Below are 23,439 nucleotides of genomic sequence, written 5' to 3' on the forward strand. Positions count from 1 at the left end.
AAAAGTAGTGTACAGTTTGTTTAACTTTACTTAATTATATAACATTGACATAAATTTGATAGGTACAACCTACCTCACATCATTTTGATTATCAAAAAATCAAAATTTAACTGTACTTCGTAAGTTTTACAGAAACACTTCATTTTCTATGCATGTAATACACAAGAATCTGAATATTATAACAGATTACAATGTTTTTATGGAAAAAACTTTTGTACAGAAAATTCAAAGTGTTCTATTTATATTATCAGGAAATTGTGATGCATTAATTGAAATCTATATCAATAATTCGACTTTAAAAATATTTGTGAATTTCCAAATCTTCATTGAATAAAATTCAAAATAAATAGAAAAGTTTATTGCATATGTAAAAGTTGACGGTTGCTTATTTAACTTCATTAAAAGCTATCAAAGTCAACCAAGAGCTGCTCAATATTCTGGCTTAATGGATCATTTAGCAAGGAATGAAGATGGTTATTCTGGTGTACCAGTTATTCTACTATCTACATTTACAGGAAGTCCTAGGAATCTACAACAGCTTTATCAAGATGCAATGGCAGTTTTCTGTGACCTATTCATTACTTACACATGTAATCCAAAATGTCCTGAAATATTAAACAACTTGGGGTCATCAGAACTTTCACAAAATTGATGTCAACAATGTCACACAGTTTTTTTAAATTCACAGTCTGACTCCCAAGAACCTGCTGACTGACCACTATTCTCACTCCAAGCAGCTGATCGATGTCCCTGTCACCACCTCAATCATCACCAGCACTTCCTGACAATATCAACAGTATCAGTTACGATCGCATTGACCTTCAATAAAAGTTTAAACTAAAGTTCTTTGTTTGTTCTACTTGCTTCCATACGTTCATTTTTGTAATATAACAATAAGGAATTTCTTACTGATGTGTTTTAAAAGAATTTAACTACCGTGGAATTTCCACGGGTCCTGCTAGTTTTATTTAATGAAATATAGATAGACAGATAGTAGAGTAAGTTTTACTTCATTTTTGAAATTGTTTCACATATAAATTTACAACCTTATTAATTTCAGTTTTAAAAAATTCAAGATGAACAAAATATATATATATTGTTCATCTTGTGCCGTACGATATATATATATATATATATATATATATATATATATATATCGTACGGCACAATCATGTTGACACACCAGTTCTCACCAGATCACCGAAGTCCCACAGTTCCAGGTGAGCATTTTCTGAAGATAGCGGTTTCAATCCTACCCAAAGCCTGCCAGAGGATTAATTGGCCTAAACATGGTAAGACGACAATAAATATGGAAGACAGTTATTACTAAAGATACAGTTAAGAGACTCAGCATTCCTATTCCATCGCGGTTAACCATCTGACGAAGACCAGAGGAATAGTTGGCCAAAATGTTGTGAAACAACATCTATGAAGATGAGGATAGCAGTCCACAAATAAATAAATGGAGTCAGGGGTGACCCAAAGAGTCCTTTTCCATTAACTACTACATTAAGATGTATGGGGAGACTGCTAATCCCTTTCTTGGATCTCTCCACTTACCCTTGATTTTCATCTAATAATTTTTTTGAATCTTTGGTACAGCTCGACTGAGGACTGAATCCTAATCTCCTTATGTTGAATAACCCAGATACCCTGGAGAGACGTAAAAAAAAAATAGTTGATCACAAGTCTGAATGCGAAGGCCCAAGAGATGATGTCAAAGAAGGTAAAATTGTAGGATGTAAAATCCCTGCGAGTTTGACTCACATTTCAAGACAATGCATATTGGAATGTTGAGATGGAAGAGCGACTACAAGACAAGAGGGTTAGGGTTAGAGCGACCACAAGAGGCGAGCTAAGCAACACGTTCTTCTCCACACATCACCACCCCCACCTACAGCGCCATCATACTTGTGGAAACTGTCATTCGAAAACCTAAAAGGTTATTTTGGAAATAAACAAAATATTTTTATAATCAGCTGTGTGTTTTTATTATCGCCAACGAATGTATAAATCAAGAAATGACGAAGGTTGATTTTTTTAGAAATTAAATAGACTGAAAACACATTTGACGATCGGCCACAGCAAATATATAACACTTACTCATTAACAAACTCTAACCATTATGCTAAATAACTGCTTGCATCGGTTGAAGAATATTTAACTATTTGTATTTTACTTTTTTGCTTACCTCAAAATATAGTTCCAGATCAAGAGTTGTTTTCACAGCACCTGGGCTTGTAAGAAGACAGGAAGAAAGCACCGTGGCCCTCTGGATAGGACAGCCCATACTTGGGAAAGGCGCATCATTTTGTAAAGAACAAACATTTAAATCCTGAAAAAGTAAATAAATAAAATAAATAATTATAATAATATGAGATCAATTAGGGTTTAAGGATTCCAGAAAATGGGAGAAACAAGAGGAACAGCTTTCAGTTGACACTGATCGACCTTGACCTTTGCATATTGCATTCAATAAACAAACAAAACAAAAAATGAGTTGTTTTATGTTGCCAGTAAGATTTACTTTTTTAATATAGAGTGCTCCTCTTTCTTTTTTTTACTTTTTGATAAAACAATTTACGCAAAACTATTTAATGAAATTATTTAAACAAAACTATTTCAACAAAACTTTTTAATAAAACTATTTAAACAAAAATTTTTGATAAACAAACAAGGAATAATTATTTTACATTTTAATAGTTATAAGTTTTAGGCAGGCATACAAACATACATACATACATTTAAACAGACAGGTGAGATTTATATTATAGATTAATTTTTCATAGGCATTTTAATTTTGAAATAAGAAAAACCTTAATTGTTTTTATCACAAGATCGATTGTCGAATCAGAGAAAATTTTATTTTAAAAATTAGCAGGTCCGATCAGCCCGATGGGGAGAAACAATCTAAGGTACGTTTTGAACTTTATTGATGATTTTTCCGGTTTAATTATGGTTTACTTTCTAAAAAACAAATCTGACACTATCCTCACTACTAAGAAATATTTTGCTGATGTTGCCCATACGGTTCAGTAAAATGTATTCGCTCAGGCAATGGGACTGAATTTATTAGTAAAGACTTTGAACTTCTATTAATTAACCACCGTATTAAACACGAGAAATCGGCGCCATACTCCTCCTTCCAAAATGGCACAGCTGAAAGGGCATGGCGAACCCTTTTTGAGATGAAAAGATGCCTACTTATCGAATCAAAATTAGCGCATAGTTTATGGACATACGCTTTAATGGCAGTAGCATATATCAGAAATAGATCGTTCAATAAGAGGCTAGGAAAAATGCTGTATGAAGCGTTTTGCAGTATAAAACCTAAAATGAATAGAATGCATCTATTTGGTTCTGATTGTTTTGCATTTATAGAAAACACTAGTAAACTAAATACTAAAAGCGAAAAAGGTACTTGCATAATATTTGTGTAAAAAGGTTATAGTAAACACAAAACTCTTTTGATATATATTTATCTATGCGTATATATATTTGTTTAAAGAATTTTGCCTACTAAACTTCTCTGTCAGTTTTTGGTCTACAGACATGAAACTTAATATACAGGGTATTTGAACCCATGCAAAACTTTATATTTGGGCTTTAGCTGGGGAAAATCGGTGCAAAAGTGTGAAAATGAAAAAAATGGAATTTGCTAGGTGATGGTTAAACGACGGCATTACAAATATGCATGCGTAACGTAATAGCTATTGGTTCATGTTTTAATTTTTAGCCTTACAGCAAACATGTCTTTATAGCTTAGGCATTAACGTAAAGGGAAAAAGTAAATTGTAAACTAAACATTTTGGTTTCGATTCTGGTGGTGCAGGAGTCTTCTTTTTTTTTTTTTTTTTTAACTTTTTAAATCTTTACTATATATTTGGTCCAATAAAATTAGCAATACACATGAAACAATTGAAATAGCTTAAAATATTTCAATATTGGTATCTATAGAAAGAGCTTAATGAGCTAAAAAAGAATTTTAAAATTTTTTTAAAATCCAATTAAAATTAAGGAAGTTACGACTATTTTTGTGCCTCACTACGTTTGGACATTTTTCCCTCTTTAAGACCATATGCGTTTTGTCACATTTTTTTACACTACTTTTTTCAATAAAAATGTCATATCTTTGTTAAAACACAAGATTAAGCAATGAAATTTACCATATAAGTGTATTTTTGTACAAGGAATTAGAATATGCTACTGAAAATCTCCAGAAATTAATGGTTTCCAAATAATCTGTAGTAAATGAACATAAATATGCTGCAATTCCTTAAAAATACCATGTATCCATTAAAAGAAAAGAAGTTAGAAAACTCAAAGTTGAATTGTAATGTATTATATGTACAAATAACTGAAATCGAAATCTGGGACTGTTTAAAAATGAATATATTGCAATATTTCTTTGGTATTATTGTAGATTAATACCTTCCATTAACTCCCCACTCCAACCACATCTGACCACCTCTCCAAAATATGCGATTTTACCTTTGTAGTCAATTACGTGTGAATACCTTGAAAAACTTTAATGAAAGATAAACAATCATTATTTTAGAATTTAATGTAAAATGATTCCCCATTTTGAGCCACTCTAGCGTTTTAGGGCAGTTAACCATTTTATTTCTATAGGAAATAAATCCTGTGTGCCTTTTTTTTTTTCTAAAAAAAGTATGTGGTTTTAAGAGGGTCTTTGTGCAATTATGAAAGGTGGGGAGGTTGCCACTCTAACTTTGAGTTTATGATAGAGCTAAGGAAAATCATGTGTGAACACCCTGAAGACTTGATAGAAACAAAACAAAAACAAATTTAGAATTTAGAGTGGGGGTTAGTTTCACATAAATTTAATGTAAAATAATTCACCATTTCGAGACCATTCTAGTGTTTTAGGACAGTTGACCAATTTATTTTTTTATGGGTGATGAATGGTGGACTTTTCTTTAAGGAAGGATCTTTTTCTTTTTTTTTTTTTTCTAGACACTTATATGTAGCTTATTTAGTGAGGAGCTTGCCACTTAGACTTAGTGTTATTGTTAGAGCTAAAGAAGGTTTTAGGAGGAAGGGGCTTGCCACTCATACCTAGGGTTAGAGGTAGGATTAAGGGAGTTTTTTTTTTTAAGAGGGCGTTTGACACCCATATTCATGATTAGTGGGTCATAATTATTGGCTTTTGAAAACGTTATGCCTTAGATTTTGGACATCAAATTACTTTTAAATATGTAAACTTATGTAAATGAGGGGTGTAAAACTTAAGAATTACGACAAACAGACAAAAATAAATTTCATTTAAAACAAGTGACGTCACTAACAGAAAGCGTGATGTTTGGAAAACTTATTAAGTACTTTTTGCCCACTTATTTAAATATAAAAAAAAACACTTTTTGCTAAAGCTAACAAATCATTCGCAAATTTTGGATAAATTTGGTTTTTATTTTCAATTACATTTCTTGACCGAGTGACACATTATTTTGTTCCAGTTTTTTTATTTCGCTACCTGGACTTCGGGCCAAGATCAAAGTGTAGTATTTTGATGCTACACTTCACCTTTCTGTCCTCTATCAGTGAAGGAGAAATCCTTTATGACTGAGACAAGTTTTATGTTTGTTTCTATCCAGATTGACCCTTTTTTGGAAAGCTGGATTTTCCTCACATTAAAAACTGTCCTTGTGGGGAGTCAAATAAATAGGAACTTAACTAGAAACTGAGCACCCCCTACAAATATTTAAATATTGATTTTGCTTCTTTTTTTTTTTAAATATAATTGGTAGATTAGTGTCTATTCAATTATAATCTGCTGAAAAAACTTGTAAAAAAGGCGAAAACAAAATATATTGGGGATGGGGGGGAGGTACTGCTCGCACATGTGAAGCAAAAAAATCATATTTCACGTTTTTTTTGTTTTTTTTAAAGAAAACACTTAGTTCACCATTAAAAACTAATGCAATGGATAAAAGTGCACACAAGTTACATATTTACAAAGCTTATTTTCTTGTCTTTTCAACCATATAAATATTTTTAAAATTTGATCAAAAATAACGCCGGACTGGTTGGGATTGCTTTAATTAAATCATTCGTTGAGATCTATGCTGATGACACGACTATTTATGGCAACACATCAAAGGCCGTAAATGGCAACAATCTCTCTCCTCAGATCTTGAGCGCGTGGTTCAGTGGGGGAAGAGGTGGCTGGTTACCTTTAATGCATCTAAGACCAAGCTCCTATCATTACATCATAAACGCTCTGATCCCCATCTGGCATCGATTGAAATGAACGGCTCTCGTCTAGGGGAGGCCCCATGTTTTGATAAGCTTCTGGGTTTGACCTTTACTCCTGATCTGAAATGGAACACATACATCAAGTCTGTGGCTAAGGTCACTGGGAAAATGGTGGGATCCTTCTACCGCTCCGGAAGATATCTCACTAATGATGCAATTCTCTATCTGTATAAAAGCCAAGTACGTCCAAGAATGGAGCACTGCTGCCACATCTGGGCAGGAGCTGCTAAAAACAGTCTATCCTGCCTTGACAGAGTACAAAATAGACTTCGTGGCTTGGTGGGGATGACCTTTTCTCTTCCCTGTAACCTCTCTCCCACAGAAGAGACGTTGCGAGCCTGTCTCTTATTTATCGTTATTTCCATGGCAAGTGCTCATCTGAGCTCCATTCTCTGCCCCCCCACCGCCAATCTTTCACGAAAAACACCTGACTAGCTAAAACCACTGTCAATAATTTTCCCCACTCTTTATCCGTGCCTAAATCAAAACGTAGATTCCATGAACAAAGCTTCTTTCTTAAAACTGCACGGCTGTGGAACTCTCTGCCGCTTGCCTGTCTCCCCCCACCCCCGAATTCAACTTGGATGTCTTCAAGTCCAACACAAACAAATTCCTGATGAACCACCCCCTTAAGTAATGACACCTATCAAATCCCCAATACTAACTATTACTACGATACTATCCCACTGATTAGTGTACACACAATAACCCTTATCCCCGAGTGGCTCCTGGGCCTTGATAAGTGGTGACCCCCCCCCCATGTAAAAAAAAAAAAAAAAAAAAAAATTAACCGAATAGCTTTATTTAACCTAATTATGGTCTGATAATATGAGCTTCAACTAAATATCTAAGAACATTTTGTTTATATTCATATTTTCATTTTTTAAATTTTTAATTCATTCTGGAATAAAAAAACAAAACAAAAAAAGAAACGTTTGTTTACAGTAATACTATCGCTGATAGTAATGCTTCTCGTTTTTAGATACTTCTTTAGAATAGAATGATTTTTTTCCCCCCAGGTATCATGCTTTTAAATTGCTCGGTACCACAAGAGAAAGCAAGTCACATTTTTATTTTTAATGGATAAATGTAATAAAAAGATTGATTTATTTAACAGTGGGTGCCGAAGATATTTTTTTTCAAAATTTTCCAAACTCGTCATGTTGAAGTCTTTTTTTTTTTAACACAGCAAAAAAAAATGAGTTGTCATAGAATTTTGGACACCTGAATCTATTAAAAGTGATATCTTTTCTAGTTAATTACCAAATTTCATGACGAAATTCTTAAGAGAAATGCAGTATGACCATTGAAAAATTAGGGGAAGGGGGTCACTACAAAAATCTTACCAAAAACGCCGCTTTATGATGTTAGCATTTTTATCAGTTTACTTGCTTAAAACTCTTAAAATATATAATGTACATTATTATTTATTAATTCGTTTGAAAGTATATTCATTTTCAAACAAAACAGTGGTATTTTGAGGACTTAAGATGCTTTGGTTTTTAAAATATGACTAGCGAGGGGTACCTGGCGTTGCCCGGGTGTTTGGAGGTGTGTATGGTTTTGGGTAAATCAAAACTCCGGGGGGGGGGGTAAAATAAAAAAAAATGTTTTGGTGGGTAAGTATGAGGATCGAACCCGAACCCTTGAGGCAAAGTTGTAAATTAAAGTGTGAGAAAAAAGAGTGCGACATTAACCATTGAGCCACTGCAAGATGCTAACGGAAACACATTTGAATTTATTTAATTACTTAAATTAGCAGGTGCACGTTTTAATGACTTAATGAGGTCAACTTTTGACTGCATTTCATTTAGTGTGGGAATGCTTTTTTTTTTTTTTTTTTCCCCCAAGACGTTGGGGGTAGGGGGAAACAGCTCCACTTGTCTAAATTGAATAGCAATTGTCTTCTGATATAAGGAAATAATATTTCCACATTGATCAAAGCTGATTGCTTTCGGACATTTCCGGCGATCGAGACTGGAAAAATACCGCCAGAATTAGTGTCGCTTTTATTATAGAAAAAAGCCTAATCCACAAGCGGCGAGCGACAAATGTTGAATATTTATCTTTCTGAAGTCGAGCAAATTAAATAGACAGGCGAGCTCCGTTGTTAACTCGGAGATATGACTTATATGTGATATAAAAAGTTTTAAGAAGTTGTGAACCGACCGACCGCTTCTTTGAAAAAAGCCTTTTGTAGACATACAGAAAAAGCGAACACACATACATACATTTTCGCTTTTATATTTATAGATGATTTTAGCAGAACCCCCTTGAAATTCATAATTATCCAAAGCAATTTATCGTCCGTGTGTATTACTAATATAATAATAAATACAAAATCTGCATTAATCAAAATCTCATATTTAAGCATATTTTACGACTAGACAATGCTGGGCAGCTTGCTAGTATACATATATATTAATAACAACAGAATAATAAATATATATGACATAACGTTGAGACACCGGTTCCCATTATATCACCAAAGTTAAGCAACATTAAGCCTGGTAAGTACTGAAAATGGGTGACCATTTAGAAATTCCAAGTACTATATGGACTCTCTGTTTATCTCGGCATTATTTCCAGTCAGTCTTGGGCATCTCCTTGCCACTTGATCCAAGCAGTGGTGATTCAGGAGAGGTCTGGTTGGTGATTGCGCAAACTTTGATTCACAATTACATGCACAACTACCCTTACAGGGGTGTCCACTGTCTCTTGAGACGAAGGCATCGATCGACTAATAATAACAAAACAAATTGCAAGACAGGTGCTTGGTCTATCTATCTATTTATCTGTATAGCAGTTTCTTCATATCTCTCCTTTTTTTTTTTTACGAAGAAGTCACTGCTTATCAAGGTCTAAAAACCACTCGAGGTTAAGGGTTAATGAGTGTAAGGTGGTCAGTGAGACAACAGCATAATGATTGATAGTGGTGAAAATTGGGCAGAATTTAATTATTTAAGAGGACGGCTCAACAAGAACTTGTTTACATTGGACTTGAAGATGACCATGCCGTAGTCAGCTGGAAAGCAGACCCGTGGTTCAGATCCACAGCCAGTTCTATAAAAGAAACTTTGTTCATGGAATTTGCATTTGTATTTAGGCACAGATAGATAGTGGTGGAAATTGTGACAGTGGTTGTAGCTAGATGAGTGTTTGTTATGAACAATTTTGCCGGGGGGGAGGGGAAACATAGATCTAAGATCAATCTATCATTCTATATTATGTATTTGACACAGTCTCTTCACATCTATGATTATATCTATTATATATATATGTTATTAGTCAACATTTGATTGCGTGGCAGATTACAAATCAATGTGCGAGACGAGACGAACGAGCTGATATAAGCTCCTCCTTTCTTTTTTCTTTCTTCGTCTGACTTCTCCTTTCTTCTTTCCTTTTTACTTCTTAAGTTGGATTGTCACATCGAGATACAGCAAATGCTAAAAACAAATGACTTTAATTGCTACCCACCTTATTGGGATTTGCTTTGTTTGTCGCTCCCAAAAGCAAGAAGTCTTCACAGCAACATGTGAACTCAAAAAATTTTTCCATCCAATAAAAATCGTTTCAAACTCCAAACCTAACAAGCCTGAAATTCAACAAGCCTATAAAACAGTAAACAGTGGCTTGATGAACAAAAATTCAGAGTTCTTCAAGGAACACCTGCTACGTGACACAGCATGCCTTGACTTTCCAAGTCTATCCCAAACAACTGGAATGTGATACGCTAAAATCCCTTAAGCCTGTGTCTCTACATCGCCAGTGAACACATGCCACCCAACAGGTAAAAACACCAAAAGATACACCATCTACACAGGCACCACTCAGTCTAACTATGACTAATTGTAGTTTTTTGTTAAATACAACTAACAGCTTACAAGGTCTTACTGTAAATGTCTTACAAGGAGGAAGCAAAGACTAGAATATAGTTGAGTAATTGAAAAACTAATAAAGTAGAGTAACACCACCAGGATCTTCTCTATGAGAAAGAGATTGCAAAGAACAGAAGAGACCATCCCTCGCACAAGATTAAAAAATCAATTTCGTGCTGTTATGGTAAAAGTGCTCAGAGCAGCACATTTCTCAGATGTACAAGCAGTACTCCATCTTAGGACATACCCCGACTCTTATAGAGGCTGATAATCGCATCAAGTATGTTTATTAATTTGCTAAACCGATTATTGCATACGATGCTGGGTACAGTGATTGTACATCTGGCATCTAAACTCATATGGTTTCATTTGAAATCTGGACGTATGTGGTTTCATTTTGACATCTAGACGTCTGTGGCTTCATTTTGACATCTAGACGTCTGTGGCTTCATTTTGACATCTAGACGTCTGTGGCTTCATTTTGACATCTAGACGTCTGTGGCTTCATTTTGACATCTAGACGTCTGTGGCTTCATTTTGACATCTAGACGTCTGTGGCTTCATTTTGACATCTAGACGTCTGTGGCTTCATTTTGACATCTAGACGTCTGTGGCTTCATTTTGACATCTGGACATCTGTGGTTTCATTTGACATCTAGACATCTGTGGTATCATTTGACATCTGGACGTATGTGGTATCATTTTACATCTGGATGTATGTGGTTTCATTCGACATCTGGACGTATGTGGTTTCATTTGACATCTGGACATATGTGGTTTCATCTGATATGTGAACTCACCACATGGTTGTATCTAGTATTTGGACCCACCATGTGATTCCATCTGGAATATGGACCCACCATGTATTTTATTGGATACATGGGCCCATTACATGATTTCATCGTAGACTTGTCAGCAACCATAGTAACAGATCTGATAAGTATTTTCGATTTTAGATTTGGGTTTAACATTCTAGATGATCAAACCTCAAACCAGATAGAAGTCCGTTGTTTGTAACATGCAATCATTGCTGAACATGACATGCATCACATGTTCTAAATTTACAAATTGACATTTATAACGTTTATATTAAGCGACAATATAAAATATGGGTAACGCTGAATATCATTAATTTTCTTAATTTTGCAAACCATAATCTCCATTTTAGGACATACTTGACTCAAATCAATGAAAGCAGAAAAAGAGAGGGGTCGGATCTACAATTCTTTTTAACAATCAGTGGTTTATTTCTTCTCCCTCGCTGTTGCAGCCATTATAATTCTCTTTTCGTCCTCTTCCCAACTGACAGCAACCTTGCGTGTATGAGATAGATGTCACTATCATGAAACAAAAAAAAAAAAAAGGTCTTTTTATACTGCCACCACAAACCACGATAGGACCTGAATTTACATTTATTTTCTTATTTTTCGTATCAGACGAGTTTCGAGTTCAAATGCCAGCGCTTCTCCACAGAGGGCACACGCCAACCATTGGTGCTTACTGCTGTGGTTCTCCACACTGTTATTACAGTGATTGTCAAAGACTACATCTGGTATCTGGACCCACCACGTGTCTTTATCTAGCATCTAGATAAACCATTTTGTAAACCATCATCTCCAGCTAGAGTGATTAGTTGCAGCATAAATTACGAGATCATTTTTCAATCCATTTTATTTTTTTTTTAATTATTTACATTTTCTACATATATCAACTGTATATTTCCAAAATATACTTACCACTTTTTCTTCAGGTTTTAAAGACATGACTAGATAGGGTGGAGACAATATAGGTATAGTTAAGGCCGTGTCTTCGAGATGGGATGTACAGAGACCAGAATCTGTATAAGAGAAACCATTCTCCAATTCTGGCTGCACAAGAATTTCCACCTTGGACATATTATCAAGAGGTTTGGCTGCTAAATCCATTATGTAATTTGAATGTGGTGCCTGTTTCATCAATTCTACACCCAAAGGAATGTCCGTGATAGAATTGTTAAGAAGAGGATTTGGAAGTCTGGGTCCGTCAGATTCCGGATTTGGCACAGGATCTTCAGATTTGGCATCATGTTCTGAAATGGGCCCTTCAGAAGGCAACGTGGAATCTACATCTGTGGTGTCCATTGTATTGGACTTTTCTGTTGTTTTCAAACACTCAAAGATGTGCTCGTTCTTCAAGGCAGGCCATAAACCTTCAATCCACGGTTCTACCGTCAGTTCAAGTCTGAAGAAAAGAAAATTTATTTTCATTCATTCAGGTTTTCAAAAGATAAACAAAAACAAACAAAAACAAGCAAGCGTTTACTATAAAAAAAGCAACAAAAAACATTCACGATTTAAAAAAAATAAACAAATACTTTTTTCTTTGACTCATATTTTTTTTTTTTTTTTTAAATATTTCCCCTAACTTTAAAAAAAAAAAAATCTTACATTTCTGAATTTTTGAGATAACGATTGATTATTAGTATTATTTGGATTCTTCGGACTACTGTTCTCATCTTTAGTGTTATTTTCGCAACGTTTCGGTCAGTGTAACTTCTGAGCTTCTTTTGGTGTATCTTATTGAACTTGGGAATCTTTCTGTTGAACTTGAAAATCTGCACAGAATTTCGAACAGAACCCTTTAACCCATAGGAGTAGCATGCTCTCATTCCGTCAGCCATGACTGGGTAGATTAAATAAAAGGTTCCCCTCGGAATTTCGTACAGAAGTCATATAGTGATAAGTAGTAAGAATATACATCTAAAAAGAAAAGACGGTTTATGGTTCCTAATATTCATAATAGAATTGTCCGAATGGACCCATGGCATAGTGGATAAAATACTTGGTAAAATTCAATTGTAAGTTAAACTCTTCTGAATCCTAAAAATGTGATGCATGTCATATCCTCCTATCATTCAAACATGTTTTGTCTAGCTGTTGTGTTGTATATATAACTGTCTATGTATGTCTATATATATATATATATATATATATATATATATATATATATTAAGTAATGTGATTTATAATTTAAAAATTAAAAAAAAATTTTTTAAATTTAAAAATCAAATTTTAATTAAATTAAAAATCAGTTTCATAAGAAGGAACAACAACAACTGATTTTTAATTTAATTAAAATTTGATTTTTAAATTAAAAAATTTTTTTTTTAATTTTTAAATTATAAATCACATTACTTAATATTGAATTAGCTCTAGGACATTTAACTATCGAGCTTATCATATATCTAAATTACAACGAGCATTTCCTGTATTTTAATTAAACTAGTAATTTCACTATTACATTAAAATACACTTAGCTCTTTAGACTATTATTCTAATCTCCTTTAAATTATATATATATATATATATATATATATATGTGCGTGTGTGTGTGTGTTTGCATATAAGGAATATGTGTTTCTGTAATCAATGTTCATATATCGTCTAGTGGTTAGAATTATAAAACAGTTAATTTTCATTGTATATGGGGTGTCAATCTGTTGCGTGTATATTTAATAGTCTTTCTATGTGCATATACGTGTCTTCACATATTCACCAATACCATCATCCCAGGCTTTACCACCAATCTTTGAGATATAGTCTAGTTTCAGTTCTTTTGTTATGATACAATTATCCCAGACATTACCTCCCCATTTGAGAGGGATGTAGCATAGTATATGTTTGCTTGTTATGATATCATCCTTCCAAACATTACCTCCTTCTTTGAGGGGGTATTTTAGTATATATGTGTTCGTCATATATACTAGCAACCCACTTCTCTGATCGCATACTTTTGCTAATGTGTATAATTATTATTTTTAAATATTATTTCATATCCATAGATATACATGATTCTTCGTTAACAACAATCATCAGTGTGGCTATATTAACTGTTTAACCTTTTATCAGCTAACGTCTAAGTCGATGTGGCCACCTAACAGTCATGGAAAAGAGAAATATGCTGCGTTTATCGTTAAGACAAGTAAGTACATTAAAGAGTATTCCATTTGCATTAATGTGCTATATTTCAGGTTTACATGTAACCATATCTATGTACATCTAGTGTATATAAGGTATACGTGTTTCTGTAATCGATGTTCATGTATCGTCTAGTAGTTAGAATTTTAAGGACAGTTACTTTTCTTTGTATATCGAGTGTTTGTACGTGTTAGTCTGTTACGTGTATATTTAATAGTCTTTCTTTATGTATGTGGGTGTTTTCACATATTCACGACAATAACGAACAGGACTATAAACGAACAGTCTTTAACAATAATGAATAACACGTTTGTCTGCTTGACACTCAACATTGTAACATACCTTATTTATTGTCCCCCTCTCTACTGGCAGCAGGCACCTAAAATGAAGACATCTTTTTCTGAATGGAACACCCAAAATGCCGAGTTATCATTTCCAAATGTTCCATGTCTCAGAATTTGCAGTTCTTAATCTTCTCCCTTATATTTTCCTAATTTGGTTCATAGATGCTTCCATCAGATCACAGTGACAACTCCTGTCCTCTAACTAACCTAATGCCGATATCTCTTGGCTTACGTGTCTCTTACATCAGTCAGAGAGGACAATCGTTATTTACCAAATTCCAAACAAGCTTTGTTTATGATTCTCCTCTATTCATGAAATTTTTCCCTAAGACAAAATTCCCCAGTTAAATATCTAACATAAAAATTTTAACTAACATTCTTTTCTTTTAACATATTTTTCTGAATATCTTTCTAACCTAAATAATTCAACAATTACTCAGAATAATCGTTCTGAGCCCTGGAAAGGCCTAGCACAACATAACACAGATACTACGTTGTAATCATAGCCAAAGGGCAACCACATAATATAACCGCCTTATCTCTTTAACTAGACGACTAAAGTATTCACTCATGAGAAACACAAGAAGACTTTGGTTGTATAAGAAAGGAAACATGACAAATAGCAGATACAGGAAGTAAACTAAAACCCTAAAATATCAGACAGGTCTACATACTTGCAAAATTTCCTTATTTTTCAATATGTTAATTTTGTCTTATTTTACGTATAAATCAAAAGAAAATCAGCAAAAAAATACCTAACCGAACTGACATTTTATTAATTTTGCCCAAAATTGTCAATTCTGATCAAAACAATAGTTATTCTTAACATTTAATTGTCCATCCAACATATCTCTCAACAGTATATATGTATATATCTGAAGCGATAAATACTAGTGGAATAATGGATGGTTCTCGTTTAGAGTCAACGTTATCAGTATAAGCACTATAATTAGTTTAACATTTCTAATTGCCAATTAAATACAATATTTAATTAGTCGGACATTAATTCCACACACTTGGCCTAGGGGTTGAATCTTACTGTGCTAGCTACATTGATGAGACACTTATCTATAATGGTGGTCTGGTGGCCTCCAGTGTCCTGCTCAAGCGGTCATGTCACATTATTAAGCATATGCAATGAATCTTTTACAACAGACAGAAAGCCGCCGCTTGAGAGATGAGAAAGTAATGTCCTCTAGAAATTCAAAATAGTAACCTGTGTTCAATACCAATGTGACATATAAAAAAGACCAAATTCATGTAGGCTCCATCCTAATTGTGAGTGAGCTGACTATATCTTCAACCTCTGCCAAGGTCTCCGACATTGTTGATGCTTTAAGCTATAGGTTCTCAATAGAGGTGAAATTCACTGCCACGGATGAAGTTTGAGTTCTCAGGGGATGAATTTTTAACCCATTTATAGTTTTAACTTTTTCCTGTTTTTATTTACAGAATTCGGAGCCCATTATAAGTTTAAAAAAAAAGAAAATACAATCATTCATATATTGAATATGGATTGACATCCAACATCATAAATGGAGAAGAAAGGCCCTGGTGTGTTATTTGCAGAAAAGTTTTGACAAATGATTCTATGAAACCAGCAAAGATGAAGCAACATTTGCGAAATGTTCATCCTCATCACCAAGACAAGAACAAAAATTTTTTGAATGCCATAGGAATGCTCTCAAAAAGGTGAAGCTGTTTTGAACAGAAGATTTTAAAGAAGAAAACCAAAAAGTTACTGAAACTTTGTATGTCGTAACACTTGAAATAGCAAAGCAATGCCCTTTTTGAGACAGGCAATCTTGGAAATAACGAGAATGGGGTGGGTGATAAATGGTGAAAGGGGTGCATGGGCCAAACAAGGTTGAGAACCTCTGCTTTAAGCCAAATCTCAGATCCCTTTTTAGAGTCCCAAAAGAGAAACACTCATGGAGAATGTAATGACGCAGTAAGTCGCACTTTGAACTGAGCGAACCAATCTTTATAAAATGGCTGAATGGGAAAACATTACACACAACGTTTTAGAATTTTTGAGCTGAAGATAATTTTAATGATTCAGATTACTGTTCTCATCTTCGATGTTATTCTCACATTGTTTTGGTTGATGTAATCTCCAGCCTTCTTCAGATGCATCTTGTAACGGATAGACACAAACGAAAGCAAATTAAGATACGATGGGGAAATAAGCTTTGCAACTTCACCTTTTATTATTACTATATACGAGGGTAAATCAAAAAGTTTTAAGACAAGTGATATAAATTCAATCTAAATGAAAATAGAGCAACAAAACAAGGTTTAATTACACTACTGATTACTTAACAAATTTGACAAGTTACAGCATTCTAAATCTTTTATTCTTTTTTTTCAGATAATATTTTATAATATTAACTTTTTGACAGTCCAAAATGAGCCAATTTGAACATCGTGCAAGCATTAAATTTCTAACAAAACTGGAATGGAAACCGACGGAAATCATTAAAGCTCTACAAAATGTTTATGGAGACTCGTCACCTTCTAGAGCTGTTGTTTATCGTTGGATCAGACGATTCAAGGATGGTAGGAATGATCTTCAAGATGACCAAAGAGAAGGTAGGCCTTCAACATCAAAAAATGCTCAAAACATCGAGCTTGTCAGGAATCTTGTTGAAGAAGATCGGAGAATAGCGGTGAATGAGATTGCTAAGGAGCTTGACATTTCATTTGGGTCAACCTTTTCAATTCTGAAAGAAGATCTTGGTCTGAGTAAGCTTTCTGCTCGTTGGGTGCCTAAAGCGTTGCAGCAGAATCAGTTGAATCTGAGATCAGATCTTTCATTGGCCCTTCTGACTAGAATTGAAGCAAATGAGGCAAACTTTTTTGAACGGGTCATAACCGGTGATGAAACATGGATTTACCTGTACGATCCTGAAAGCAAAGTTCAGTCTAAACAATGGTTACCAAGAGGATCAGCAGGCCCTATCAAGTTCAAAGCAGAAAGGTCAGCTCAAAAAATAATGGCAACTGTTTTTTGGGATAAAGATGGAATCGTTTTATTAGATTTTCTTGAAAGACAGAAAACTATCACCGCAAGCTATTACGAAGGAGAAAGCTGAAGACTTCATTGGCTAAGAAACGACGAGGAAAGCTCCATCGTCAAATTCTGTTCCATCATGACAACGCTCCAGCACACACGGCCAAGACTGTAAGAACAATTTTATGTGAGTTTCGCTGGGAAATCCTTTCACACCCTCCCTATAGTCCTGATTTAGCGCCTAGTGATTTCTTCCTATTTCCAAAACTGAAGGAACATTTGAAAGGAATAAGATTTCAATCCATAAATGAAGCAAAGAAAGAGGTTGTGACCTGGTTCACTAGACAAGTTCCAGAATTTTATGAAGAAGAAATTTATTGATGGAAACATCGCTTACAGAAGTGTATTGAGTTAGGCGGATCGTATGTAGAAAAATAAAGTTTTCAACTTCCATAAATAAAGTTTTTCTTCAATTTGTCTCAGAACTTTTTGATTTACCCTCGTATATATGTATATTTTAATACTTCCAACATGACATTGTGTTCTTACTTGCATCAGTATGGATGTTCTGCATTGTATGATATTTCAGGGAAATATCCCTTCCTCAAATTGAACCCTTTATTTAATTTGATGTGGATTGTTCTTGTTTTGTCAGTCATGACTGGATATGCATCTTATATAATTCTTAATTATATTCTATAGTATGGCCCGAAACTCCAACGTCCAAAAAACTTTCATTTAGAACTGATTATCACTTACCACTTTATCCATTACGCCATGGGTCTATATTTGTATCATTTGGATTATTCAGACTACTACTTTGAGTTTTATTTTCACAACATTTCAGGCAATATAACCTCTGACCTTCTTCAGCTATATCTTGTCAAATCTTTCTGTTGAACTTGGGAATATGCACAGAGTTTTATATGGCACCCTTTTATTTAATCCATAGGGATAACATAATGCTATTTGGTCAGCCATGACTGAGTAGAAGTTTTAAATAATTTGCTCACACTGTGGATTGAAACTTCAATTTCCAGAAAAACTGAGTTTCACCTAGTATGTTATCCATTACGTCATGGGTCCTTGTGAAGAAGGTTGGAGGTTACATTGGCCAAAACATTGTGAAAGATGAGAAGAGTAGACTGAACATTAATTCAAATAATACAAATCCAATCCTAGTCTAAAAACAATTCAGAAACACAAGTCTGTTTTAAGCCATCTGAACCAGTCGAGTTCTTCATAAATTGAAATCTTGATGAAACAAGGTTCAGACCTCCCACTGAACAATTTGTGAGACAACATCAATCTACCCTGGGTAAAATGTTGAAATGGTCACATGACAACAGCAATCATATGGAACATTGGGCACAAGCTTCAGTGATAAAAACTAGAGGTCATTCAGAGTCTTACACTCATGGTTGTCTTCAAGTCCAACGTAAACAAGTTCTTGACAAGCTGTTCCACTTAAGTTAACAAATTTACCAAATTTCCATTACTAACGATTACTATATTGTCCAATTGACTACTGTACACTCTTTAACCTTAAGTGGCCTCTGGGCCTTGATAAGTGGTGATGCCTCTAAAAAAAAAAAAAAAAAAAAAAAAAAAAAACACTCCATTAAACCTACTACGATTTCAAGAGACGTTTTAGAGATTAAGGGAAATAACTCGTTCTAGATTAATGTTGGCTTATCTTCCCTTGGTTGCTGTGGTGTCAGTTGTATAATGACAACAATAAAATATTGTTTGCTTCTACAGGCATTTTCTTTGAATTTTGGTTCATCGGAATTATTTACTTAGTACCATGCAGGTATAACAAGTAAATTAAGACTATGGTCGCAGTTGCAATAATAATAATTATAATAATTTTTTTTATTACATTTTCACCCCAAACAAAGCACAGTGCCACTTTGATATAGAGGACTACTATCAGGGACATGAGTTGCAGGGATGCTATGTAGGGAGTTGAGCAGCTAGATGTCTGTTCACATTACACTTGAACTTTTGCATGTCAGTACAGTTGAGGAAGCAGGAACACAGAAGGGAATTTCAGAGTCTAGCAGTTCTAGCCGCTAAGTCACTCAGAGGAAACGGTACTGAATAAAGGTCTCAACTTCGCAACAACCACCAAATGCATTCCATACCTAGATATAATAACTCATATTGAGGAGGTAGCCTTCAGAGTCCCCACGAGCCAAGGCAATGAAATAAGATGGAAAGTGAGACAAGTACTGGAGAAAGCCAAGCCACCCAAATCAAACATCACATGGGAAGATAAGCTGGCTATACGATCCCTACAGAGTGACAGCAGTATAATAATACTAGCAGATAAAAGTAACGCCACTGTGGTAATGTGTGTGTGTGTGCGTGTGTATATATATATGTATGTACATATGTATGCATGTGTATATATATATATATATATATGTATGTACATATGTATGCATGTATATATATATATATATATATGTATGTACATATGTATGCATGTGTATATATATATATGTATGTACATATGTATGCATGTGTGTGTATATATATATATATATATATATATGTATGTATGCATATATATATATATATATATATATATGTATGTACATATGTATGCATATATATATATATATATATATGTATGTACATATGTATGCATATATATATATATATATATGTACATATGTATGCATATATATATGTATGCATATATATATATATATATATATATATATATGTATGTACATATGTATGCATGTATATATGTATATATATTTTGGATTCATTCAGCCTTGACAGACGTGTTTTTAAATATTCTCTCCAGTACTTTTCTTTTAATGATTTGAAATTCATTCTATTTGCGCTTTTTTCCAAGGAACTCTGCCTTTTGGATTATTTTGAACCATTAGGAATTTACCCATTGGATTGAAATTTTAAATTCGACCGTTTTGGATTTTACCATTTTTGGATTTTTACCCTTCACCGGACTGTCCATTCATGTGAAATCTTTTTATTATTTTTCTTTTGCCTCCTGTTCCCCTTACCTCACCCTTTTTTTTAACCAAGTAAGATCTGTGACTTACTTGTAGTTTCATTAAATACTTTTATATGCAAAATCCGATCCTGCATTTTGCCAATTCCTGCCCTCTGATGAGAAGGAGAGTATTTCTTCGAAACTCCGCGGATTAAGGACTATCAACTTATCTTGTGTTTCCTTTTTTAAAATTAAATATGTTTTTAACTCTTTTTCAAGATGTCTTTTAACATGTTTTATTAATCATTTGTTCATATATATATATATATATATATATATATATATATGTATGTACATATGTATGCATATATATATATATATATATATATATATATATATATATATATATATATAGAGAGAGAGAGAGAGAGAGAGAGAGAGAGACATGTCGGAATACTCTAAAAAAATGGCAAACCTAATTGCAGATGTAGCTACGGTAAAATAAAGAAGGACCCAACTCTGAAAACTGAGAGGGAGCTGTCACAGATCCTAACTAAGAACAAAGAGAGCATCGCACCAGCGAAGTATAGACAGCTAGTCCAGCATTACAGTAAGCTACCACACATGTACGGTCTCCCCAAAATACACAAAGACGGTATTCCACTAAGACCTATAGTGAGCTGCCGAGGCTCAGCATTACATCCACTGAGGCGCTACCTTGTGGATATAATAAACACATTGGAAGGCAAGTCAGCAACACATGTTAAGAATTCAGCCCACTTCACAGAACTGATCAAGGATGCACTTATCGGTTCGCACCAAATGGTTAGCCTTGACGTAGTCAGTCTGTTTACCAAAGTCCCAACAAGTGAGGCACTAACTGTAATTAGGGACAAACTAGCTGCAGACCCTGCCATACAAGAGCGCACGTGTGTACCATTGCCAAACATAATGGAAATGCTGACCTTCTGCATGGAATCATCCTACTTCAGAATGGGTACTGAAATATATCGACAAGAAGAAGGTCTGGCTATGGGTTCGCCATTGTCACCGGTAATGGCGAATATATACATGGAATACTTCGAAGACATGGCATTAGGTTCAGCTCCCTTAAAGCCAACAATGTGGCTCAGATACGTTGATGACACCTTCATACTCTGGCCTCCTCAGGAAGATGTCCAGATACTACTGGATCATGTGAACACAATACAACCATCCATACAGTTCACAATGGAGAAGGAAACAAATAATCAACTGGCCTTCCTGGATATACTCCTAACACACACAGAGTGTGGGTTCAAGACATCTGTGTATCGCAAGCCCACCTTCACCAGACAATATCTAAACTTCAACTCCCATCACCGATACAGTGTCAAATATGGAATCGCACGCTGTCTACAACACCGAGCACAGACAATAAGTAACGACCCTCATACATACCAACAAGAAATGACTAGGCTAAGAGATACCCTTCGACGAAACAACTACCCTGATAGAGGAAACAATAGGGTAAGGGAAGAAAGTGAGTCACAAAAACTTCCAACAGTCTGCCTACCATACATACAAGGCGTCTCCGAAAGAATTCAAAAGATATGTGTTCCTTACATCATCAGAAAAAGGGAGTCAATTCTAAGAAGACACCTAGTCAAAATAAAGCCACCAATGGAGGAGAACCAGACCAAGAACTGCATATATTCCATCCCATGCAGCTGCAGCAAGGTTTACAAGGGCGAAACATGCTGCCCTCCTAAAGTAAGGCTGGAGAAACATCGAAAAGCAGTGACTAGAGGGGAGACGAAAAAGTCGGGTATAGCCTACCATGCATGGAAGGAAAAGGGTGACCATCGCCCTCTCTGGGATGAAGTTAAAATAATAAACAGTGAGCCCCACTGGAAAGTTCAAAAACTCACAGAAACAGCACATGCTAGGACATAACAGCCTCCTGAGCAAACCGAGTATAGAACTGAACACAATTTGGGAACCTCTAATCATAAGAGAGAACCTAGAATAACAGGTTTAACAGTCCCCAAAATTGATACATCATCGTCCTAGTGACACATGGCCGAGGCGACTAAGATGTTGGAACAGGCATTGCAAGTCTCCAAGGTGCTGATTTCAATCCTGAGCAAAAGCAGTGGCAGTGACAACACAATGGCAGCGACAGCGATAGACGCAGCAGCAACAGCATTAAGCGGCAGCAGCAGGGACGGCCTGAATGGAACAAGAACATGGTACCCCCATAACAATAAAGGGTTGGGTTCGAAATTCCAAAAAAAAAAAACAGTTCCTGAGTTCGAGATACTCCTGAAGAAGGCTGAAGGATGATACGGCCGAAACGTAGTGAAAAAAGCACCAAAGATGAGGAAGTGAGTCTGAAAAACGAAATCCATAATGAAATCACCTCATCCCAGAACTATAGACAACATAACTTGTTTATGATTTTACAAAGATTTTTAACAAAAAAGATAAAAGTGGCACACAGAACTGGAAAAATAATTGTTTTATTGGAGAGAATTTACTTATTATGGTGAGACAGAGACAGCATAACTAAAATTATTTTCATTCTTAACTTATTTACATACCCCTCCGACAAACTCGCTTAGTAACAAAATCACGCCCCTTCACTCTTGAGGTCACTAAATGCCAGAAAGCCTTTTACTCTAATAGTTTCTTCTCTCAAACAGTTAGACTTTGGAATTCCATTTCTGCTACCTGCTTCCCTGACTGTACTGATATGCAGAAGTTTAAATGTAACATAAACCAACATCTTGTTCATCTTCCCTAATCATGGCACCAAATAGTAACCCCTAAGTGGTGATGGGCTTTGTTTGTGGTGAATGTGAGTAAAAAAATTAAAAAGTGCTGAGTAAAAATTTTCTTCAATCCTTTTTCTTTTTATAAAGATTTCACCACTTATCAAGGCCCGGAGGCCACTCAAGGATAAGGATTAATGAGTTTACAGTAGTTAATGGGACAATATCGTAGTAATTGTGAGTTG

At 34.7% G+C, this 23,439-nt stretch overlaps 1 protein-coding gene across 3 annotated transcripts in view; it reads right to left on the bottom strand.

Moving 5' to 3' along the window:
- LOC145258191 (methionine synthase reductase-like) overlaps window positions 1-23,439 on the bottom strand; it is a 130,970-nt gene that overhangs the window by 39,338 nt on the left and 68,193 nt on the right. For all 3 annotated transcript variants that reach the window (XM_080116082.1, XM_080116080.1, XM_080116079.1), the window contains 2 exons: window positions 11,894-12,377; window positions 2,192-2,335 (listed from right to left, as the gene is read on the bottom strand). In XM_080116082.1, the coding sequence (XP_079972208.1) occupies window positions 2,192-2,335; window positions 11,894-12,377 (628 nt within the window). The remainder of the gene's footprint in view (window positions 1-2,191; window positions 2,336-11,893; window positions 12,378-23,439) is intronic.

This window comes from Euprymna scolopes, chromosome 33 (genome assembly GCF_053919585.1).
Source record: "Euprymna scolopes isolate OS-2025 chromosome 33, ASM5391958v1, whole genome shotgun sequence".
Classification (NCBI taxonomy): Eukaryota; Metazoa; Mollusca; class Cephalopoda; order Sepiida; family Sepiolidae; genus Euprymna; species Euprymna scolopes.